Source organism: Schistocerca nitens, chromosome 4 (assembly GCF_023898315.1).
Source record: "Schistocerca nitens isolate TAMUIC-IGC-003100 chromosome 4, iqSchNite1.1, whole genome shotgun sequence".
Classification (NCBI taxonomy): Eukaryota; Metazoa; Arthropoda; class Insecta; order Orthoptera; family Acrididae; genus Schistocerca; species Schistocerca nitens.
In genome coordinates this window covers 958,432,876-958,455,822 of record NC_064617.1, presented here as the reverse complement: position 1 = coordinate 958,455,822, position 22,947 = coordinate 958,432,876, and the positions used below count along the sequence as shown (strand labels likewise).

General features: G+C 44.8%; 1 protein-coding gene across 1 annotated transcript in view; it reads right to left on the bottom strand.

The window, feature by feature from the left end:
- LOC126252722 (facilitated trehalose transporter Tret1-2 homolog) overlaps nt 1–22,947 on the bottom strand; it is a 57,961-nt gene that overhangs the window by 5,348 nt on the left and 29,666 nt on the right. The window contains exon 4 of the mRNA XM_049953625.1: nt 19,396–19,704. Within this exon, the coding sequence (XP_049809582.1) occupies nt 19,396–19,704 (309 nt within the window). The remainder of the gene's footprint in view (nt 1–19,395; nt 19,705–22,947) is intronic.

The following is a 22,947-nucleotide window of genomic DNA, read 5'->3' as shown; positions in this document are numbered from 1 at the left end:
AGAACTTTGCAAACTGTTCCGAGATCAGCTGCAAATTCAATAACAGCATCATGTCACTCAACAATGTGATTGCAGCGAGTGTTTTAGGTGACTCTTCAATGTTACGAACCGCTTGTTAGACGCTGTAAGGAACGATACCACTTCAATACCAACTGAGTTTCTGACACTTTTAGCTTGCAACTGCGAGAGACAGCTGGTTGAGCTTGTGATTTCGACACGGTGCTACTTGCGCGTTGATAGCTGAAATCAATTACTTACAAAAAAGCTACCAGTCTTTTTTAAGTTTTATTGACAGATCTAAATTTCAGCTAGAAACTAGCCATTCTCAATGCACTATCATTTTTGATCAACAGGCATTACATGCATTGATCAAAAATGATAGTGCACTGAGAATGGATAGTTTCTAGCTGAAATTTAGATCTGCCAATAAAATTTAGGAAGGACGATTGATAGCTGAAATATATTATTTACAAGTCAATATAACAGCCGCTGCGTGCAACAGCCTTCTGCATTGAAGGTAACCTGATTCTTTATTGGAGCCACATGTCTCTCCTTAGAATCGTAGAACGTAATACTTCACCAGTAACGCCACGCTCTTCATCGTCAATGTTTCTACTGTCTTTATGGACATCAACGAAACCCAAAAACCTTTCGAGTAATTTGCCGTCGCCACAACATACCTTGCAGCTAAACTCAGTTGGGCGATATGAGCTGTGTCCGTAGTCTCATCGAAGATTATACTGTGATAACGAGAATCTTTGATTTCCTCCAGTATTCTCGATAACACCACTCTTTCACAGCATGAAATAAAATCGTTACACATTGTTTTACTTATGTAAGTGGCGTTCGCTTTAGTGGTCTCAAGGTGATGTTTTAGTTGCAAGTCCCCAGCGTCAATTCTAAATCCTAGAAGAGCTCTAAAGTTTCTCTCGTTGTTCACTATACTTTCATGATCATTTTCGTTTTCCAATAGACTCCCTTCATCTCTATGCTCACGCAGAGGATTATTTCCGTTTCCATGAAATATTTTTATTATAGGTACAAGACGGTCTCTTTTTTTCTAATCGTTTCCATTCTCTGGCTTGACAATTGATTTATGACCTCAAGTTCACGGTTGTCTCGTGTCGCCAAAAATAATGTTGCATCTGTTGACGCTTCGACGTGGTTCTTGAGTTGAGAGTGGGTCTCAAGGTCACCACCTTTACCAGTGGGTTTGGCAAACTTTGTTAGTGATAGTCAAGTTCCTTGGCAATAATGGATTTCTTTCCTACAACCATTTTATTATTGACAAAAATTAAACAGTTAATGCAAGGAAGTCCCTTTTTAACGTGTGAGAACACCAGCCATGGATACTGTTCGAAGTGATTATAGGGCACTTGTCTGAGTTCCACTATCCGAGGGATTAAAGGAATCAGTCGGTGAACTTTGTTGTGGAAGTTTCGACCAAGTGCTGGGCTCTTCCTGTACATCTGGTGGTGTTTTTGCACATGAATGGAAACCGAAATCTTCTGATGTTTCTTTTCTTCTTCTTATTACGTAACAATCCATTTGTTACGACGTAGGTAAATTAGATGCCAGTTATCATGCCAATTATGCTTGAATAAACACTTTATTCGCACTGAAAAATGCAACACTAGTATACTTAGCAATAAACACACATGGTCACACTCCGCATATTTCTAATATCACTAAGCAAAGCACTGACAGAAATCCGTGGTAATAGCCTATAATCGCAGTTCACTTTTTATTGCTTCGAAGTTATCGCGACGATTGTAGCTTTCAAACTGACTACCTGGCAGCGACTCTGCTTCCCTTATACATGTCGCTCGTTGTTTCGAGAACATTCGCTGCCAGAATGTTCGGTTCCAGGCTTTTATGGAGTGTGAAAACATCCATGAAAGCAACAAGCCAATATATACCTTACGAAGTATAATATAAGGGCGAGTTTCCAAAGATGACGTCATCCGGCAATTTTGTGTGTGTGCGTGCGTGTGTGTGTGTGTGTGTGTGTGTGTGTGTGTGTGTGTGTGTGTGTGTGTGTGTGTGTTTGTGTTTTATTGTCTATTCCGTTTCTTCCTAGTGCATTCGATAGAGGTCCTATATAGTAACAATGAGTTTTAGGAATCTTCTCGAAAGTCACTATTACCGGAGATATACAAAACAGTTTTCCGTACCAACTCTTATTACGTGTTAGGTATGGGAAACTACTATACCGATATTAGTAAAAATATTGTTGTGAGTCTCAACACTTTATTGAGAAATTACTATGAATTACTATTATTAATACTTAATCAATTGATCACTCTCGACTAATCTTCACACTTGCACTTACTACAACTAGGCCTTTTTACCTACTCATTCTTCAGTCTTAATATTTCTGCTTCTGAATGCAAACTAGCTTCCTATATGACGGATAGTCCGTATTTATAACTACGTATCGAATGTTCTCTGTGTAAGAAAACATAATATTCTCGACTTTCTCGAACAAATGCCAGACAGAATAACGTATCGAGATCACTAGAATGGCCACGACTTTTCTCGTATGTATATGTTAGCTATCTATGTGCCAGACAGAAACGTGTAAAATATGATAACGCGGACGCGCGTACTACACAGGAAAGTACAACTACTCGATAACTCGATTCAGTCGAGTCGACTGACGAAACAAACGAATAGCGAGCGGGCTGACTAGCGGGGGCGGCGCGTTTGGCAACGCGCTCGGCCATGCAAAGGGAGGGGCGGGAAGGGGGGGGGGGAGGAGCGACGGCAGAGGGCGAGCGCGGCCCCTTATTTGTCCGCCACTGGGTGGCGGATGAAACGTACCAATGATGGCCCCTTGAAGCGTTGCGGCTCTTCTTATAGTGTAATCGCATTTTTTGAAGTAATGGGACTTAAGTTCCGGTAATTTATTTCCAGGGAAACAATCTGGTATAAATGTTGGCTTTTAAGCTTCATGGATTAACGTCTGACACATTATAACGTGTTGTAAGCTCTGTGGTTGATAGGTTGAGAAATTATTCTATTCTCTGATGGTCTGGAAGGTAATAACGTTGGTACAAGCAGATGAGTTGCCAACGTGAAAATGTAGTTTGTCGAAAGGGAATATTTGTTTGTTTTGACTAAGAAGTCTGGAAACGTGTCTATACAAGTAAGAACTGACAATTTATCAATAGGCGAAAATTCTACCAACCGACTGCAATCGCAATGGCAGAATTTAGTAATTACTTCATTTTTAAACTTGCCACCGTCGAAGCGCTAATTTTTATAGCAACATCATTGGACTCTAGAGTCGCTGTTGCCTTACCGCAAGGTGTGTAGTGTGTTCTGACTATTTTCTCAAATGATGCACGCTGTCGAGTGCACGGATGGTTCATAAGGTTTTGAATAGGCTGTGTGTGGGGGATCTAGTATGAGCTGGGAGTGGCCTGGTATGTTTTGGATATGTTCTCCGTACCATGACTGGGGCCAACTCATTTACGTTATCGACAACATGAAATGACATTTATGTCAGCATTCTTGGTGACTAAGTGTTGCCCATTCTTATACTTTATGGTGAGTATGTTGACAACATTTCAATCTTCCAAAATAACAGATGCGTTCACAGGGCTGCACACACACACGTTCCAGGTTCAACGAATCGTACCGTAACTCAAGGAGTCCGCTAATTCAACATATGTTCATCCCACATAAAATATCTGGGGCACTTTGGGACAGTAGATGAAAATAAAGATAAATATCCGTGCAGTTTGGGAGCTATAAACGATGTAATCTCAATGAGTGGCTAAAGCTGGAAATGGCATATCTAAAGAAACATGTGGGCTCTCAACATTCCGGGGGTGGTAGGTGTCAAGTGTCGTGTACTTACTTAGAAGTGTATCTTTCTCGGATCACTGAAATGTGCAAGACGAAACATCAGGCATGTTATGCGACAAAACTAGTAAGGAAACTTTGGGGGTAATTTTTTTTTCTAAATTAGAGCAGCCAGCGTTAATCATGCTGAAGTATCGCCAGCTACCATCCAGGAAGCTCAAGTATGTCAACACCGTTCTTGGGACAGGAAGACAGCGACCTAGACACTCTTACGAGAGACTGCGAGCCTGGTTTGAACAGTGCAGACCGAATCACCTTTGTTACTCCAGTAACTTTACACAAGAGACATTGGGTAGGTCGCAACATCTGGCAGGAGTTTGATAAAAGCAGTGAAGGCCCTCTGAGTAATGTTTTAAGCAAACGAAGCGGAACTGAAGACCGCTGATGACTCGGGAAGAGCAGAATCAGTTCGGTCATTACTAATGTCACAGACCAGAGCCTCTCCTTGGCGACAAGTACTCCTCCACCACTAGCTTTCTCCACTACCAGGAGGATCGATGGAGTTCATGTCGTTCACACACTAGTCTCTGGTTACGGTGTGGTAACCCTTTGTGTGTGAGATTGTTCTAGTGTTGGTCTTGCACTTGCTGCAATACGAGACGATTAGCGATCCGATACCACGGTTGATGGAGTCCAGCCTCCAGTACTGATGCACAGCAGCCAACACCGATGGACATTCCGGGGGTCTACTAACACGACTGCGGTCCAGAGCAGAAGCTGCCCTACACTGCTGCGACGCACATGTCTGAAGGCCTACCGTAGGGATGGGCCAGGTTCAGCATTTAGCACGACTACACAGCATCCGACACTGGTCCACCTGCGAGCACAACGCAGGCAGTGACCTGGGAGGAACTGAGTACTCCTCGGTGTGTGAATAAAAAGCACACACGTCTTTGTCACCGCTGTGTCCAAGCCCCGTTACCGACGGGGCGTCCATACCTCGCCAGTGGGGAGCTAAACAGCCAAAGCAGAGTGTCATCGACTTCCACTCTGCGCTGATGCAGCTTTCTCGGCAGCCGGGAGTCCGCAAATGGATTCAGCGGATTCTCCTCTGGATCGCGTAACCGCCAGTCGAAGCGGAAGAATCAGCAACGCCTTTCATTTTTAGTAATAAATGTACTGTTTTATTGCGTGTAACGACGCCGCAAAGGTCCTCAAGTTACCAGTTCGGTAGAGGGCGGCCCCTACAGGCAAAAACTAAAACTACGCTTTATCGATTGCTCATAACGTAAGGAACGTTGTACTTTTGTCATGGGACGATTAGGTGTTATAGTGCGACAATCACTGCGAATTCTGGCAGTGAATTTATCGAAAAATTGTCGAGTAAGTTTTCTAAATGATAGGTCGAAGTAGAGCTCTGGGCATACCAGTAGTTGCGGCCACGTTGCAAATGTAACCCTGCAGTTTGAGATGTTGCTGCTAAGTGCCGACAATCGTGGCGTTCCTCTTCAGGCCAACACCCAGCTATTTTTACAGTTTATTTCAAGAACTGACGGGTGCAAAAGCATTATAACCTTTGAAAGGCCCTCCAAACGTTTTCAAAGAAGCCCATCACCCCTTTAAAACACAACAGTTTTCATTCATTTTTGTCAGGTGAATGAAGAACCAAATGGCAATAGCTTCGCCCCTTCATGCTTGTGGAAAATATTGTGTCGATGTAACTGTTTACGGAGCGTATGGCGTGCTTGGAGCACAGAGGGGAGGAGAAGAAGCAAATAGACTACCAGGTTAAAACATTATGACCACTAGCTTAACACTCCCGACCGCACGTCTCGTACTTTATTCGCTTGGCGCCGGCAGCGCTAATTCGGATTACTTGGCTTTTCGCCGGCCGCTCGCCACCTTTCCGTTGATGACAAGCTTCAGACACATTGACTTTTGCGCGCTTTAATTTTTCCGGAAATCCTTTATTTTGCCGAGTCGTTCCACAAACTCGAATTTTCTTTCCAAGTAACTTCTCTGCAAGTTCAACACTTTTCTAACAATTATCCATGTGGAGGTGATGCCACTTACCATAAGAAGGTTTCAATAGTTCCATCACTGTTTTTGCTGAAGGCTGTCCGGCGCCGGAATATATCTTGAATGAGTACATGTATCACGTACTCTAATCACACAGCATCCGAATGAGTGTGCCATATTTCGTAATTTTCGACGGATTGTAAACTTTAAATTTTAACTGTCCACACCACGATATCATTCCTTCATCAACTGAGATGTTTTGACTTACATTAAACGTTTCTTGAAACTTTTTGGAAAATAATTACGAATTGCTCTTTGAAAAGCCGGTCGGCATCATCCGGTTTATTGTTGTCGGAAAAACGTAAAAATTATAATATTTGTCTGAGTCGGTTGCGGGAGTCGGTTCATGGTGTGGGTTCCTGTAGTCATGTCCTAGTTCATGAACCACGGGCAACGTATGAGTGGCCAAGTAAGTGGTCCCGACAGTCGGGGTACCAGTTACTTTGGAATAAGGTTGGGCATCTCTGACATATTCTGAGTCGTGGTCACCTTTGTGCTCATACGGCAAAGACTACCAAATCCACCGGTTAGTCCCTCAACCGTTAGGGGTAAAACCCAATGGGACTCGGGGCAAGTAAGGCTAGCAACCTGCTTCCCTGGTACTATAAATATGATGCTGGCAACAATCAGAGCAAAATGCCTCTGACCTTTGGAGGTGACGGAGTCCCACCTCTAACTGACAAACCAGGGACTCCTAGGATACGACTTGGCAAACAAATGGTAATGAGATGGGGAGCTATTAATATCAATGGGGGCTACTCTGGGAAGAAGGTAGAGCTGGCAGAGGCTGCAAGTAAGATGGGGCTGGACGTTTTAGCTGTTAGTGACATTCGGGTAAGGGGTGAGAAAGAAGAGGAAGTGGGAGAATACAAGGTCTACCTGTCAGGAGTCAAAGCAGGAATAGCACAATGGGGTGTAGGGCTTTACATGAGGAAAGAAATGGAACCCAGCGTAGTTTCAGTAAGGTATGTAAACGAACGACTGATATGGATAGATTTGACAGTGTCTAGCAAGAAAATTAGGATTGTGTCACTATACTCGCATTGTGAAGGGACAGATCAAGATAAGATGGATAGTTTTTATGAGGCACTCAGTGATGTAGTTGTTAGAGTAAAGGACAAGGACAGTGTTCTGCTCATGGGTGATTTTAACGCCAGGATTGGAAATCGAACAGAAGGGTATGAAAAGGTTATGGGTAAATTTGGAGAGGATATGGAGGCCAACAGGAACGGGAAACAACTCTTGGATTTCTGTGCCAGTATGGGCTTAGTAATCACAAACTCCTTTTTTAAACATAAGAACATTCACCGGTATACTTGGGAAGGCAGGGGAACCAGATCTGTCATTGACTATATAATAACAGATCAGGAATTCAGGAAGGCTGTGAGGGAGACACGTGTATTCAGGGGATTCTTTGATGACACTGATCATTATTTAATCTGCAGTGAAATTGGGATTGTGAGGCCGAAAGTGCAGGAGGTCAGGTCCATATGTAGGAGGATAAGAGTGGAGAAACTTCAGGATAAGGAAATCAGGCACAAGTACATAACAGCGATCTCAGAAAGGTACCAGTTAGTTGAATGTAGTCAATTACAGTCATTGGAAAAGGAATGGACAAGGTACAGGGACACAGTACTAGAAGTGGCTAAAGAATGTCTTGGAACAGTAGTGTGTAAAAGTAGGATGAAGCAAACAGCTTGGTGGAATGACAGTTAAGGCAGCCTGTAAAAGGAAAAAGAAGGCGTATCAAAAATGGCTGCACACTAGAACTCAGGTAGACAGAGAGAGTTATGTTGAAGAAAGAAACAAAGCCAAACATAATTGCAGCATCCAAGAAGAAATCTTGGGAAGGCTTTGGAAACAGGTTGGAGACTATGGGTCAAGCTGCTGGAAAACCATTCTGGAGTGTAATTAGCAGTCTTCGAAAGGGAGGTAAGAAGGAAATGACAAGTATTTTGGACAGGTCAGGAAAACTGCTGGTGAATCCTGTTGATGCCTTGGGCAGATGGAGGGAATATTTTGAAGAGTTGCTCAATGTAGGTGAAAATACGATCAGTAATGTTTCAGATTTCGAGGTAGAACTGGATAGGAATGATGATGGAAATAGCATCACATTTGAGGAAGTGGAAAAAATGGTCAATAGATTGCAGTGCAATAAAGCGGCTGGGGTGGATGAAATTAAGTCGGAACTCATCAAATACAGTGGAATGTCAGGTCTTAAATGGCTACACAGGATAATTGAAATGGCCTGGGAGTCGGGACAGGTTCCATCAGACTGGACAAAAGCAGTAATCACACCTATCTTTAAACATGGAAACAGAAAAGATTGTAACAACTACAGAGGTATCTCTTTAATCAGCGTTGTGGGTAAAATCTTCTCAGGTATTGTTGAAAGGAAAGTGCGAGTATTAGTTGAGGACCAATTGGATGAAAATCAGTGTGGGTTTAGGCCTCTTAGAGGTTGTCAGGACCAGATCTTTAGCTTACGGCAAATAATGGCGAAGTGTTATGAGTGGAACAGGGAATTGTATCTATGCTTTATAGATCTAGAAAAGGCATATGACCGGGTTCCTAGGAGGAAGTTATTGTCTGTTCTACGAGATTATGGAATAGGAGGCAAACTTTTGCAAGCAATTAAAGGTCTTTACATGGATAGTCAGGCAGCAGTTAGAGTTGACGGTAAATTGAGTTCATGGTTCAGAGTAGTTTCAGGGGTAAGACAAGGCTGCAACCTGTCTCCACTGTTGTTCATATTATTTATGGATCATATGTTGAAAACAATAGACTGGCTGGGTGAGATTAAGATATGTGAACACAAAATAAGCAGTCTTGCATATGCGGATGACTTAGTTGTGATGGCAGATTCGATTGAAAGTTTGCAAAGTAATATTTCAGAGCTGGATCAGAAATGTAAGGACTATGGTATGAAGATTAGCATCTCCAAAACGAAAGTAATTTCAGTGGGAAAGAAATATAAACGGATTGAGTGCCAAATAGGAGGAACAAAGTTAGAACAGGTGGACGGTTTCAAGTACTTAGGATGCATATTCTCACAGGATGGCAACATAGTGAAGGAACTGGAAGCGAGGTGTAGCAAAGCTAATGCAGTGAGCGCTCAGCTACGATCTACTCTCTTCTGCAAGTAGGAAGTCAGTACCAAGACTAAGTTATCTGTGTACCGTTCAATCTTTCGACCAACCTTGCTGTATGGGAGCGAAAGCTGGGTGGATTCAGGTTATCTTATCAACAAGGTTGAGGTTACGGATATGAAAGTAGCTAGGATGATTGCAGGTACTAGTAGATGGGAACAATGGCAGGAGGGTGTCCACAATGAGGAAATCAAAGAAAAACTGGGAATGAACTCTATAGATGTAGCAGTCAGGGCGAACAGGCTTAGATGGTGGGGTCATGTTACACGCATGGGAGAAGCAAGGTTACCCAAGAGACTCATGGTTTCAGCAGTAGAGGGTAGGAGGAGTAGAGGTAGACCAAGGAGAAGGTACCTGGATTCGGTTAAGAATTATTTTGAAGTAATAGGTTTAACATCAGAAGAGGCACCAATGTTAGCACTGAATAGGGGATCATGGAGGAATTTTATAAAGGGGCTATGCTCCAGACTGAACGCTGACAGGCATAATCAGTCGTAAATGATGATGATGAAGATGATGATGGTTGCGGGACATCGTTTTGCGAAATATCCGTGTGTGTATCAACAGATTCGTTGACCAATAATCATCGATCCTTACTTTTTTTTACAGTTCGCATAAGGATAGTAGGCCCAAACCATTTTCTATGTTCGGGTCCCGTAACGGCGACAAATTTTGCATTTTTTTATCCAGTTTCCTTCTATTGCCATTTTGACTATTAAACTTGTTGGTTTCGTTGCTAATATATTAAAATAGATGGTTCCCAATATATAATTCTACGATATCCACGACGCTCTGTGTATCTTCGGGAAATGTGTGTTTACCCGGAGATCCTTGAAATTTATTATTGGTCCTCAGTAAATCATTGTCTTCTTCGTCTGATTCATCCTTCACCAGGGAAGACGAATGGAATATTCCAGAATTTGAAACACGAACAGCTGCTAGCATGAGTTTCTAAGAAGTAGATACCTTAGGGGTTGCGAAGCAACTCCAATCGCTTGATACGGGCAAGTCTTCAGGTCCAGATTGTATACAGATTACGTTCCTTTCAGATTACGCTGACACAATAGCTCCCTACTTAGCAATCATATACAACCGCTCGCTCACCTATAGATCTGTACTTACAGATTGGAAAATTGCGCAGGTCGCACCAGTGTTTAAGAAAACATCGTTCTTGTGCAACGCAGCTAGCTCTTTATTCGCACGAAGTAATGGCCGCTATCGACAGGGGATCTCAAGTTGATTCCGTATTTCTAGATTTCCGGAAAGCTTTTGACACCGTTCCTCACAAGCGACTTCTAATCAAGCTGCGGGCCTATGGGGTATCGTCTCAGTTGTGCGACTGGATTCGTGATTTCCTGTTAGGAAGGTCGCAGTTCGTAGTAATAGACGGCAAATCATCGAGTGAAACTGAAGTGATATCAGGTGTTCCACAGGGAAGCGTCCTGGGACCTCTGCTGTTCCTGATCTATATAAATGACCTGAGTGACAATATGAGCAGTTCTCTTAGGTTGTTCGCAGATGATGCTGTAATTTACCGTCTAGTACGGTCATCCGGAGACCAGTATCAGTTGCAAAGCGATTTAGAAAAGATTGCTGTATGGTGTGGCAGGTGGCAGTTGACGCTAAATAACGAAAAGTGTGAGGTGATCCACATGAGTTCCAAGAGAAATCCATTGGAATTCGATTACTCGATAAATAGTACAATTCTCAAGTCTGTCAATTCAACTAAGTACCTGGGTGTTAAAATTACGAACAACTTCAGTTGGAAAGACCACATAGATAATATTATGGGGAAGGCGAGCCAAAGGTTGCCTTTCATTGGCAGGACACTTAGAAGATGCAACAAGTCCACTAAAGAGACAGCTTACACTACACTCATTCGTCCTCTGTTAGAATATTGCTGCGCGGTGTGGGATCCTTACCAGATGGGATTGACGGAGGACATCGAAAGGGTGCAAAAAAAAAAAAAAAAAAAAAAAAAAAAAAAAAAAAAAAAAAAAAAAAAAAAAAAAAGGGCAGCTCGTTTTGTATTATCACGTAATAGAGGAGAGAGTGTGGCAGATATGATCTGCATCTACATCTACATTTATACTCCGCAAACCACCCAACGGTGTGTGGCGGAGGACACTTTACGCGCCACCGTCACTACCTCCCTTTCCTGTTCCAGTCGCGTATGGTTCGCGGGAAGAACGACTGTCTGAAAGCCTCCGTGCGCGCTCGAATGTAATTTTACATTCGTGATCTCCTCGGGAGGTATAAGTAGGAGGAAGCAATATATTCGATACCTCATCCAGAAACGCACCCTCTCGAAACCTGGCGAGCAAGCTACACCGCAATGCAGAGCGCCTCTCTTGCAGAGTCTGTCACTTGAGTTTGCTAATCATCTCCGTAACGCGATCACGGTTACCAAATAACCGTGTGACGAAACGCGCCGCTCTTCTTTGTATCTTCTCTATCTCCTCCGTCAACCCGATCTGGTACTGATCCCACACTGATGAGCAATACTCAAGAACAGGTCGAACGAGTGTTTTGTAAGTCACCTCCTTTGTTGATGGACTACATTTTCTAAGTACTCTCCCAATGGATCTCAACCTGGTACCCGTCTTACTAACAATTAATTTTATATGATCGTTCCACTTCGAATCGTTCCGCACGCATACTCCCAGATATTTTACAGAAGTAGCTGCTACCAGTGTTTGTTCCGCTGTCATATAATCATACAATAAAGGATCCCTCTTTCTATGTATTCTCAATACGTTACATTTGTCTATGTTAAGGGTCAGTTGCCACTCCCTGCATCAAGTGCATATCCGCTGCAGATCTTCCTACATTTCGCTACAATTTTCTAATACTGCAACTTCTCTGTACACTACAGCATCATCCGCGAAAAGCCGCATGGAACTTCCGACACTATCGACTAGGTCATTTATATATATTGTGAAAAGCAATGGTCCCATAACACTCCCCTGTGGCACGCCAGAGGTTACTTTAACGTCTGTAGGCGTCTCTCCATTGATAACAACATGCTGTGTTCTGTTTGCTAAAAACTCTTCAATCCAGCCACACAGCTGGTCTGATATTCCGTAGGCTCTTACTTTGTTTATCAGGCGACAGTGCGGAACTGTATCGAACGCCTTCCGGAAGTCAAGAAAAATAGCATCCACCTGGGAGCCTGTATCTAATATGATACGCGAGTTGGGATGGAATTCATTAAAGCAAAGACGTTTTTCGTCGCGGCGAGATCTATTTACGAAATTTCAATCACCAACTTTCTCTTCCGAATGCGAAAATATTTTGTTGAGCCCAACCTACATACGTAGGAATGATCATCAAAATAAAATAATAGAAATCAGAGCTCTAACAGAAAGGTTTAAGTGTTCGTTTTTCCCGCGCGCTGTTCGGGAGTGGAATGGTAGAGAGATAGTATGATTGTGGTTCGACGAACCATCTGCCAAGCACTTAAATGTGAATTGCAGAGTAATCATGTGGATGTAGATGAATCAGTTGGCAATCGTAGCGTTCGCGGAATTATTCTTGGACGTATTTCACTATCTTCCGACAATTCTGCTTCACTTTCATTTTTTTATATGCAATGTCTTCTTCCCAATCGGCCAAGTCGTCAAGAACGTCAGACATGATTTCCGCTCATTAATCGTAAATAATCGTATCGCCTCTTTCGTCTGCCATGATGATTGTGCACAATTACTTATAAAAACAAAAAAACTTTTAGGCGTGTGTAAGTTATTGTTACCTAAACAAAGCACCAACATAATGAAAAAGATACTGAAGTGTTGTCACCGGCCACTGCGTGGTACTATGCAGACGACACCACTGTGGTGTCGCTGGCCGTTAACCGTTATTTCGCGCAGGACACCACTGTGGTGTCGCCGGACGGCAAAGTGTTAATTGTGTTGGTACAACTTGAGAAAGCAAAACTCAACAGTTCTGCGTGGCCCTATGTCAACAATTCCTCGCTAGGTTTCTGGAGGTGTGTGGCACCAGATGTCTACGAACTTTAAGGCCTGTGTTTTGCAGGCGATTAGCTGCCTCGCGACAGCATCTGTGTTTCATAGGGTCCGCCAGTTTGTTGGCTAGGCTATCAACGTGAGCTCATTATCAAGCTCCTCAAATCACTGTAGCATGATTCCAGCCATCTACTCGGACAGTTGTACTGCTGGAAGATGCCATCGCCGTTGGGAAAGACATCAGGAATGAAGAAATGCTGGTGGTTCACAATAATGAACACAGAGAACATTTGTGGTGGTACCTTCTATTATTACAGACACTGTGGAAGCGCAGGTAAGTATCCCCACAGAATAGTACTGTCCTAGTGGTCTGCGTCCGTTATACGACGCATATTTCGTACCCTGTTCAGTCCTTTTTATATCTGTGTAACTACATAGTAAAGGAGGCATTTTAGTACTCACGATTCTGAGAAGAGAAGGGTACCGGCCGAGCCTCCTCCGATCGTTTCCAATGGAGGAAGGCAGGGTGATTTACATCTACATCCATACTCCGCAAGCCACCTGACGGTGTGTGGCGGAGGGTACTTTGAATACCTCTATCGCTTCTCCCTTCTAACCCAGTCTTTTTGTTCGTAGAAAGATTGTCGGTATGCCTCTGTGGGCTCTAATCTCTCTGCTTTTATCCTCATCATCTATTCGCGAGATATACGTAGGAGGGAGCAATATACTGCTTGACTCCTCGGTGAAGGTATGTTCTCGAAACTTCAACAAAAGCCCGTACCGAGCTACTGAACGTCTCTCCTGCAAAGTCTTCCACTGGAGTTTATCATCTCCGTAACGCTTTCGCGATTACTAAATGATCCTGTGACGAAGCGCGCTGCTCTCCGTTGGATCTTCTGTATATCTTATATCAGCCCTATCTGGTACGGATCCCACACAGGTGAGCAGTATTCAAGCAGTGGGCGAACAAGTGTACTGTAACATACTGCCTTTGTTTTCGGATTGCACTTCCTTAGGATTCTTCCAATGAATTTGTCGGGCATCTGCTTTACCGACGATCAGCTTTATATGATCATTCCATTTTAAATCACTCCTAATGCGCACTCCCAGATAATTTATGGAATTAACTGCTTCCAGTTGCTGACCTATCTTGTAGCTAAATGATACATGATCTTTCTTTCTATGTACTCGCAGCACATTACACTTGTTTACATTGAGATTCAATTGTTATTCCTGTACCATGCGTCAATTCGTTGCAGATCCTCCTGCATTTCAGTACAATTTTCCATTGTTACAACCTCTCGATATACTACAGCATCATCCGCAAATAGCCTCAGTGAACTTCCGATGTTATCCGCAAGGTCATTTATGTAAATTATGAATAGCAACGGTCCCACGACACCCCTGCGGCACACCTGAAATCACTCTTACTTCACAAGACTTTTCTCCATTGAGAATGACATGCTGCGTTCTGTTATCTAGGAACTCTTCAATCCAATCTCACAATTGGTCTGACAGTCCATACGCTCTTACTTTGTTCATTAAACGACTGTGGGGAACTGTATCGAACGCCTTGCGGAAGTCAAGAAACACGGCATCTACCTGGGAACGTATGATAGTGTGAAGATCTCGAAATGTCCGAAAAATGGCGGCCCATGGCGATGGAGATAGGGCCCACGATGGCATCCTCTGCAACTATCGAATGGATCTTGGTCTCAGAGATCCGTCGAAGGTTGGCCCACACGACGGAGGAAGGGGTAGAGATGTTCAAAGAACTAGTCAAATGAAATCCAGCTAGCTTTTTTGCTATCCCGAAGAACGCGACACTTTGCACGCATCTGTTTATAATAATTACAGTTAGCCCTTGTAGGATGGCGGTTAAAAACCGGTGGTGGGCACGTCTCCACGCGCGAATTGCGTCGCGGCATGCCTCAGTTCACCAAGGGACTAGGACACGGCGTGGTAAAGCGGAAATGCGAAGAATGGAACGTTCTGCAGCAGTAAGGATAACATTTGAGATATATTCCACCTGGTCATCACAACTGGGAAAACTTTTTCTTCGAAGGTTGCGAGGGAGGAGTGAAGCCACCAGTCAGCCTTACTAAGCTGCCATTTTAGTCTGCACACAGGTGGAGTAGGTGTCAGCAGACGGATAGCACACGGTAAATGGTCGCTCGAGTAGGTGTCAGAAAGAATGAGCACTCAATACGATGGGCAAGCTGGGTCGTGCAGAAGAATAGGTCCAGATGAGAATAGGTGTGCGAGGAGTCAAAGGAATGTGGGATCCAGTGTTACGGCAGAAGGAGTTGAGTTGACTAAAAAGATCAGCCAAGAGGGCATCTCGCTGACAGGTTCTGCGAGAATCCCAAAGGGAATTATGGGCATTAAAGTCACCAAGTAGCAGAAATGGTGGGGGGGGATAGCTGCCAATAAGCTGGATGAAGTCAGTACTGGTGACATCGAATGACAGACACATGAATGGTAAAGAGGGAGAAACATCACGAAGGAAAAGGCGAACTGCAACAGTTTGAAAATGGTTTGTCTATGAACGTTATCCCGTATGAGCAGCATGACACCATGAGATGGAATGCTGACCTCACGGGGAAGATCAAAACGAACTGGGAAGAAATGCAATTGGTCTAAGTGGTCGTGACGACAATTTTGTTTCCTGAAGGAAGAGTGTAAGGGGACGCTGTGATTCTAAAAGCAGCTGAAAATCCTCTTTGTGGGCCCGAAATCCGCAAACATTCCATTGGAGGAGAGTCATTATGAAGAAATGAAGGGTGTGTCACCTCAGCGGCTGCTACTGACAGCCTGCGTAGACACTGTTAAAGGCCACAGAAACAGGAGGATCCTGCTCCAAGAGGTCCACACAAGCATCGGCTTTCCTTTGCTATCCGTCTGTGGGGTCCAACGAAGAAAAACGGTTGGTGGTGCTCACCGGCGACACGGAGACGGCTGGGCTTGGGTATCATGTGGCAACACCGTCAAAGAGTATCTTTGAGTCGCCGAAGCAAAAGTAGAAGACCTCTTGCATTTGTTGGATTTCTTCGGGCTTTCCGATTAGTAGAGGAAGACTCACGTGTGGCGGGAGGGACATAGGAAGTCTACACGGGAATACTACTACTGTCCTTCCAGGGCTACCAGTTGTGTAGCTGGTGGCTGCGCCCCTTCAAGCGAGAGTTTGATGGCTTGTTGCACAGCTGGACAGGGGGATGGTGGTGCTACCTTGACACCGGACGATTTCACAACCTCAGAGCGGAATTTTAGGTCGTATGTCTCTGTGGCCATGTCCTTCATGGATCGAGAGGTAACAAGAGCAGAACTGAAAGTGCCAGACAGGAGAACACAGGGTTAGGGATTAGCCAATAACTTGCGAACGACTGGGTAAGGGAGTTTTTCCTTTACCCAGATCACTTGGACAGGCTGGTCATCAAGATACATGGTCCCGAGAGGCGCCATGGCCGCCATTACAAATGGCACTGAGCACTATGGGACTTAACATCTGTGGTCATCAGTCCCCTAGAACTTAGAACTACTTAAACCTAACTAACCTAAGGACATCCATGCCCGAGGCAGGATTCGAACCTGCAATCTCAGTGGTCGTGCGGTTCCAGACAGAAGCGCCTAGAATCGCTCGGCCACATCGGCCGGCCGCCGCCATTACAGTTGATACAGCGAGGAGGAGGCGGAGGCGGACAATCGTCCTCATGTGCATCCCTGACACAGGTTACGCGTTTGGCTGAGTGTCGACAAGACGTTCTAGTGTGGTTGAAACGATGACACTGGTAGCAGCGCTTTAGTTCGGTACATACAGTGTGACAGAATTTCAGAGCCTGCTTTTATGTTGGACAGAAGCACCACTCTATCCAAGATGAGAAAAAGAGTGGGTGGGCACTAAGGAGGAATCTACGTTTTTCATCACCTGATGGACGGTAATCACACCCTGATCAAAGAGGTAAGGTTGGATGTCGGCCTCTGTCAGACTGCTGAGCACCTAGTGGAAATACCACAGGAAGAATTCAGTGTTCTACAGGCCTAGCCACGAATAGGACAGCGGTGGAGAAGTGAGGCAGCAAGCAGTTGTTGTGCTTGAGAATCAGAAGTAGTCTTCAAAAGCGAAATGCCATTCCATAAACGAGAGCAGGATTTCACATGATTGGCAATAGCATCAACACCTTTCTGAATATGAAACGGATTTACCGTTGTGAAGGACTGACTGTCTTCAGTACATGAAACCATGAGGAACCGTGGTGCAGCTGGAAGGATCTTTGAATCGTTAGACTCATTCCGTTTACGTTCTGTAGACGTTGATTGTGAAGATAGTTGGCTCATTGTGAGAATATCCCCATGGCTGCCAGTGTCTGATGGTGCACTCCTTCCAACTGGGGGGCCACTTCCCAAGGGGTGCACCAGCCTTAGGTGATCGTTTACATCTCAGATCACACCGCCTCAACACCTGACAGAGGGGCCAATCGGCAATTTGGGGAGGTAGCAGCTCAGGCAGTCACCCCTCCCTTGGCCTGGCCCGTACCAGGCAGTACGTGCGAACTCTGCCTGTCGACCCTGGGCTGGGAATTACGTGTTACCCAGTCAACTGTTACGCGTCGGATGGGTGGGCCGGTCGTCAGGAGCGCACAGAGAGGAAGAACAAAAAGAGGAACGAAATGATAATTAAATGGACACCCTAGCTGCAAACAGGCGTTTATGTACTTGATTGGGGACATGTTGAAAATGTGTGCCCCGACCGGGACTCGAGCCCGGGATCTCCTGCTTACATGGCAGACGCTCTATCCATCTGAGCCACCGCGGGCACAGAGGCTAGTGCGTCTGCTGGGACTTACCCGTGCACGCTCCCCGTGAGATCCACATTCCCAACATGTCCACACCACTACATTCGTAGTGCGCCTAATAGATGTTTGCCCATCATCTTATGTCTTACACACCAGATGAAGTAATTTTGTAATAGCTGGCTCCTCGCACAAAATCAGCAGATATGAGGAAATATCGCCTGTTCCAGGGCCATGTTTCAGGTTAGGTCTTTTAGTGTTCTTTCGAAACCTACTCGCAGTGTTTCCCAAGTCATATTCACTCTTCTCTTTTGATAATACTGTCCTTGTCTGGAACCTATCCATCTCACTAGTTTCCCTCAATCATTATTTAATGCTCTCTTGAAACTCAACAACCTCTAGTTCTTTCAACTTATGCAAGTGCCATCTCCTACATTTGCAACTGTTTCAGTTTTAACATCCAATTAACTACCGATAAATTATGACCAAAGTCAAAAATCTGCCTGTGGTAATGTTTTGCCCTTCAAAATGTGGTTTTGAAGTTTATGCTATACCTATGTAGCCATTCCGACACATTTCAGTTTCTCCAGGTCCCTTCCACGTACAGAATCTTCTTCGATGATAGTTAAGCCAAATGTTATCGATACTTAAATTATAATCTGTGCAAAATTTTACCAGCTGGGCCAGTTCCTTTCCAACCCCCCCCCCCTCTCCCCCCGTTCACACACGCGTGTTTACCTCTATTCGTTTTTTACTATCTAATTCCAGTCCATTGTCACAAAATTTCTTCTTAATTATCTGAACAATTTCTTTTATCTCATCATATATTCCATCAGCCTCTGCATGTTCGAACACGAACTCTGGCGGCTGTTTGTTCCTTGGATAACTTTTCTACGACTAAGTGCTGACTATGGTTTCATAGAACCTTACCCACGTCGCTCTTTTCTTATTCATTATTAGACGTACTCTCGCCCCCCCCCCCCCCCCCCCCCCCGTGCTTACCTACCTAACCAGAAGTAGACTAGATGGTTAATCACCGCTTCCTCTCATACTGTAGTATTCGAGCATTATATGAATGTTTTTCCTATTTATCTTCATTAACGAACAATTTCCAGCATTAGGGCAAGATGCCATATATCACTTCAAACGAACTGGACACTCTTTCTGTATCATCTTTCAGTGGCTGAATTATGACACTTTCATGTACACTACAGCATCATTAGCTGACACGCAGATTGTTGCACTCTACGTGTCAGATGGTTTATGTATATGAAGGATAAGAGCAGTCCTATTACACTTCCCTGGGACACCACTGATGGTATCCTTGTCTGAGGAATACTCACCCTCTAAGACAATGTACTGGATTCTTTTATTTGGAAGGTCTTCGTGCGACTCATTTCTGAACCTGTTGCATATGTTCAGGACTTTGTCAATTGAGTGCTGTATGGCACTGCGCCAAACGCTTTCTGGAAATTTAAGACTATGGATTATGGCCATAGCCCTTCATGATTCGTGTGAGGAAGGGAAGTTGAGTTTCACACCAGCAATGCTACGTTATGGTGAAAGTGGTGGTATTGTAACGCCCTAGGACCAGTGGCTTACCAGGGCGAGAGACATGCCCGTGGAGGAGAAGATGAGCAGGAACTTGCGGCCCAGGCGGTCCACCAGGAAGGGCACCAGGCACGACACGAGCAGCATGACGCCACTGACGATGATGGGCGCCACCCGGCTGTCCACGTCGCCTCCAGCGGCGTCGAAGATGCTCTGCGTGTAGAAGAGCACCGCGTTGATGCCCGCCAGCTGCTCGGCGCAGACCACGCCCAGCGAGATGGCCAGCGCGCGGCGCGACCGCCGCGTCCGGAATACAGCCAGCAGCGAGCCCTCCGACAGCCGAGACTCTTCCACGGCTTTCTGCAATGGGACCACCAGTGTTATAGGCTGCAATGGTGGCAACTTGAAGGCCCGTGGAGCTGCAGATCCTTTTATAAGTCAGTTCACCCCCCTTTCTCTCATGCAAACCCTCACTACGCGCGCAGCCAACTAAGGGCGCAGCCAACTAAGGGCGCAGCCAACTAAGGGCGCAGCCAACTAAGGGCGCAGCCAACTAAGGGCGCAGCCAACTAAGGGCGCAGCCAACTAAGGGCGCAGCCAACTAAGGGCGCAGCCAACTAAGGGCGCAGCCAACTAAGGGCGCAGCCAACTAAGGGCGCAGCCAACTAAGGGCGCAGCCAACTAAGGGCGCAGCCAACTAAGGGCGCAGCCAACTAAGGGCGCAGCCAACTAAGGGCGCAGCCAACTAAGGGCGCAGCCAACAACGCGCGCAGACTGAAGCGAGAAATGAAAATTTTTACCAAAGCTGAGGCTCCAACCTGGGTCTCCCACTCACTAGGCAGATGCTCTAACGACTTCGCCACCTTGGCACAATTGCTTTGGACAGCTGCACAGACTATGCCAGCACACCTCCCTCAATCCAAATTCACGTTCACGCCTCAATCCACTTGGTATTCTCCCTAAACTCTAACAGCATTTCAGGGGTTCTGTAACTGGGTTTCAGACAGGAAACTCCGCTTCCTTCAATGCTCAGGTGCTATGCCAATACAGTTTGAGAGCATGTGCAATGCTATTCTGGTTTAGTGGGCTGTGGCCTGAATGGGAATTGGGACTCAGCATGGAGGCATACTATTGTAAGTAGGTGCAGTTGTGGAAAGCCACTGAACCATGGTGGTATAGTGGTCAGCACCTGTGCCTAGTGAGCCGGTGACCAGAGTTAAAATTGGCGTTTGTTCAAACACTCATTCGTCGCTTCGATCTGCATATGTACACCTTTCTGAATTTGCCATCACCTTACTTTTACAGCACACTTAGAAACAACAACAACAACAACGACAACGAAAAAGGCATTATACATAGCTAAAATCGGCATCAGAAGGAATTATAAAAACCATATAATAACCGTATTTAATTACTAGATTACACTGTTTACACGATCACACACTGCATATTTACCTTAACATCGTGGTGTTTTACGTGTTTAAACGAAGTTTTAAAGAGAATGCTTGACAAACGAAAAATTATCGAACGTGATGAACAACAACTGCTTAATGAGAGTGGGATGGCACAGCAAAGGTGGCGGGCGGCAGAAGGTATAGGTGGTTGCAAGGATGCGAGACAGGGATGATATGAGAGATTGAGGCGTATGAGATGTTTTATTGTGTTGGCGTAGGTGGGCTGTCAAAGTTTACATTTATTCAGTATTTGAATGCACCGACGAGCTGTTGGTACTTGATACTAAATGTGTTCCAGTTGTTAGTAAATTCCTGGTATCTGGTACAGATCTAGTTTTCCTGATAGTTTTGGGCAAAATTTTTTAATGGGGCTGTTTTGGTGAGTTATTTTTATCCCTTGTCTTCTGACAATATTTGAAATTTCTTACATTTGTGTTTACAAAAGAGAGCGACTTCAAAAACACACAAACCTCATAACCTTTAACTATTGATACAACGGAAAAGGAGCAACTATTAAGTGGGCAAACAAATGACTAACCACATCCTTTTGAGGTTAATGTAACGTGAGATAGAATGGTAAATTACCCATAGAATGCTGCTAGTCTTATGTAAGAGACATGCTGACTACCATGGAGAGATTTTCCATTTAAATTCAGAAATTGTACGTTCCTTTGAGTCAGGTAACATTACTTCCACATAATCACAGGGAAATGAAAATGCGCGTGCGAAAAATCTGAAATTAATGGCCTTTCAACACCCGCATAGTTCATAAATCAGACGCTCCATTGCTCACCTTAAGGTGGATTGCGGAGAGTGTACGGAGAGCGCCAGCGACGGAAGCTTATGACTGCTGTCAAGAATGAACACGTCGACCGTGCCATCCCACACTGAGGCTTTCCGGCCTATAGCCAGTGCTTACAGCCAGCGTCCAGTGCCGAACTTCACGTTGTCCCCACTCAGCAAGGCCTGCTTGCACGTATTACCTGCCGCTGATGGGAATTCTACAAGAATTTATTAATCCAAGTCATCCTGAGGCCACGAAATAATCTACTACTCACTATATTCGAGAAAATATATATATGACAAAATGTAGGCTGCTCTGCTATAGGCAGCTTATTATCCAGTTGTAACGCCAATAGTGTCAAAAATTTTTTTTCTCAAACTTACGTCAGATTTAGCGTTTCCTCTACATTTTCGATGAAGTGCAGCTTAACCCTCGAAATACGAATGGGAGGGGTAACTTTGTGCTCGCCTTTTGAAATATTGTAATCTAGTTACGAGGGTAATCCCAAAATAAGGTCTCCCGTTTATTTCTACTATGGTTTACAGCTTTAACATTTAGCTAGTTTTCGACATAATAACCATTTCTGTCGATGCATTTTTGTAGACGCTGTGGCAGTTTTCTATGCCCACGTTATACCAGCTCGCCGCCATGCTGTTCAGAAAGTTATGAACCTCTTCTCTCACATCGTCGTCGGAGCTGAATCGCTTTCCGGCCAAATGTTCTTTTAACTTAGGGAACAGGTGATGGTCACTGGGCGCCAAATCAGGGCTATAGGGTGGGTGGGTATGTAATTATATTCCACTGAAACTGTTGCAGGAGAGCAACGGTTTGCCGAGCGATGTGTGGGCGAGCGTTGTCATGGACAAAGTGTACGCCCTTGCTTAACATTCCTCTTCTCCGATTCTGAATTGCCCGTTGAGTTTTTTCAGAGTCTCACACTACCTGTCAGCGCTAATTGTGGTCCCAGTGGGTATAGAGTCGACCATTCCTATCCCAAAAAACGATTGTCATGATTTTACCGGCAGACAATTTCCTTGGCTTTGGCGAAGGAGGATGCCGCCACTGGCGTGATTGTTGCCTGGTCTCAGGTGTAAAGTGGTATGCCCAGGTTTCATCACCCGTGATAATTGAGTCCAGAAAGTTGTCCTGTTCGGCTGCAAGGCGGTAAAGAAATGCGCGGGAAGCATCAGCTCGTTGCCGCATGTGGTCCTCAGTCAGCATGCGTGGCACCCATCTTGCGCACACCTTCCGGTAGTTCAATGTTTCCGTTAAAATTCAGTGAGCGGTGCTCCGGGGAAACCTCAGGAACCAACGTGCTTTGCTCAACCTTTAACACTGTCTCAGATTTTGACGGTCTCCCGCTCC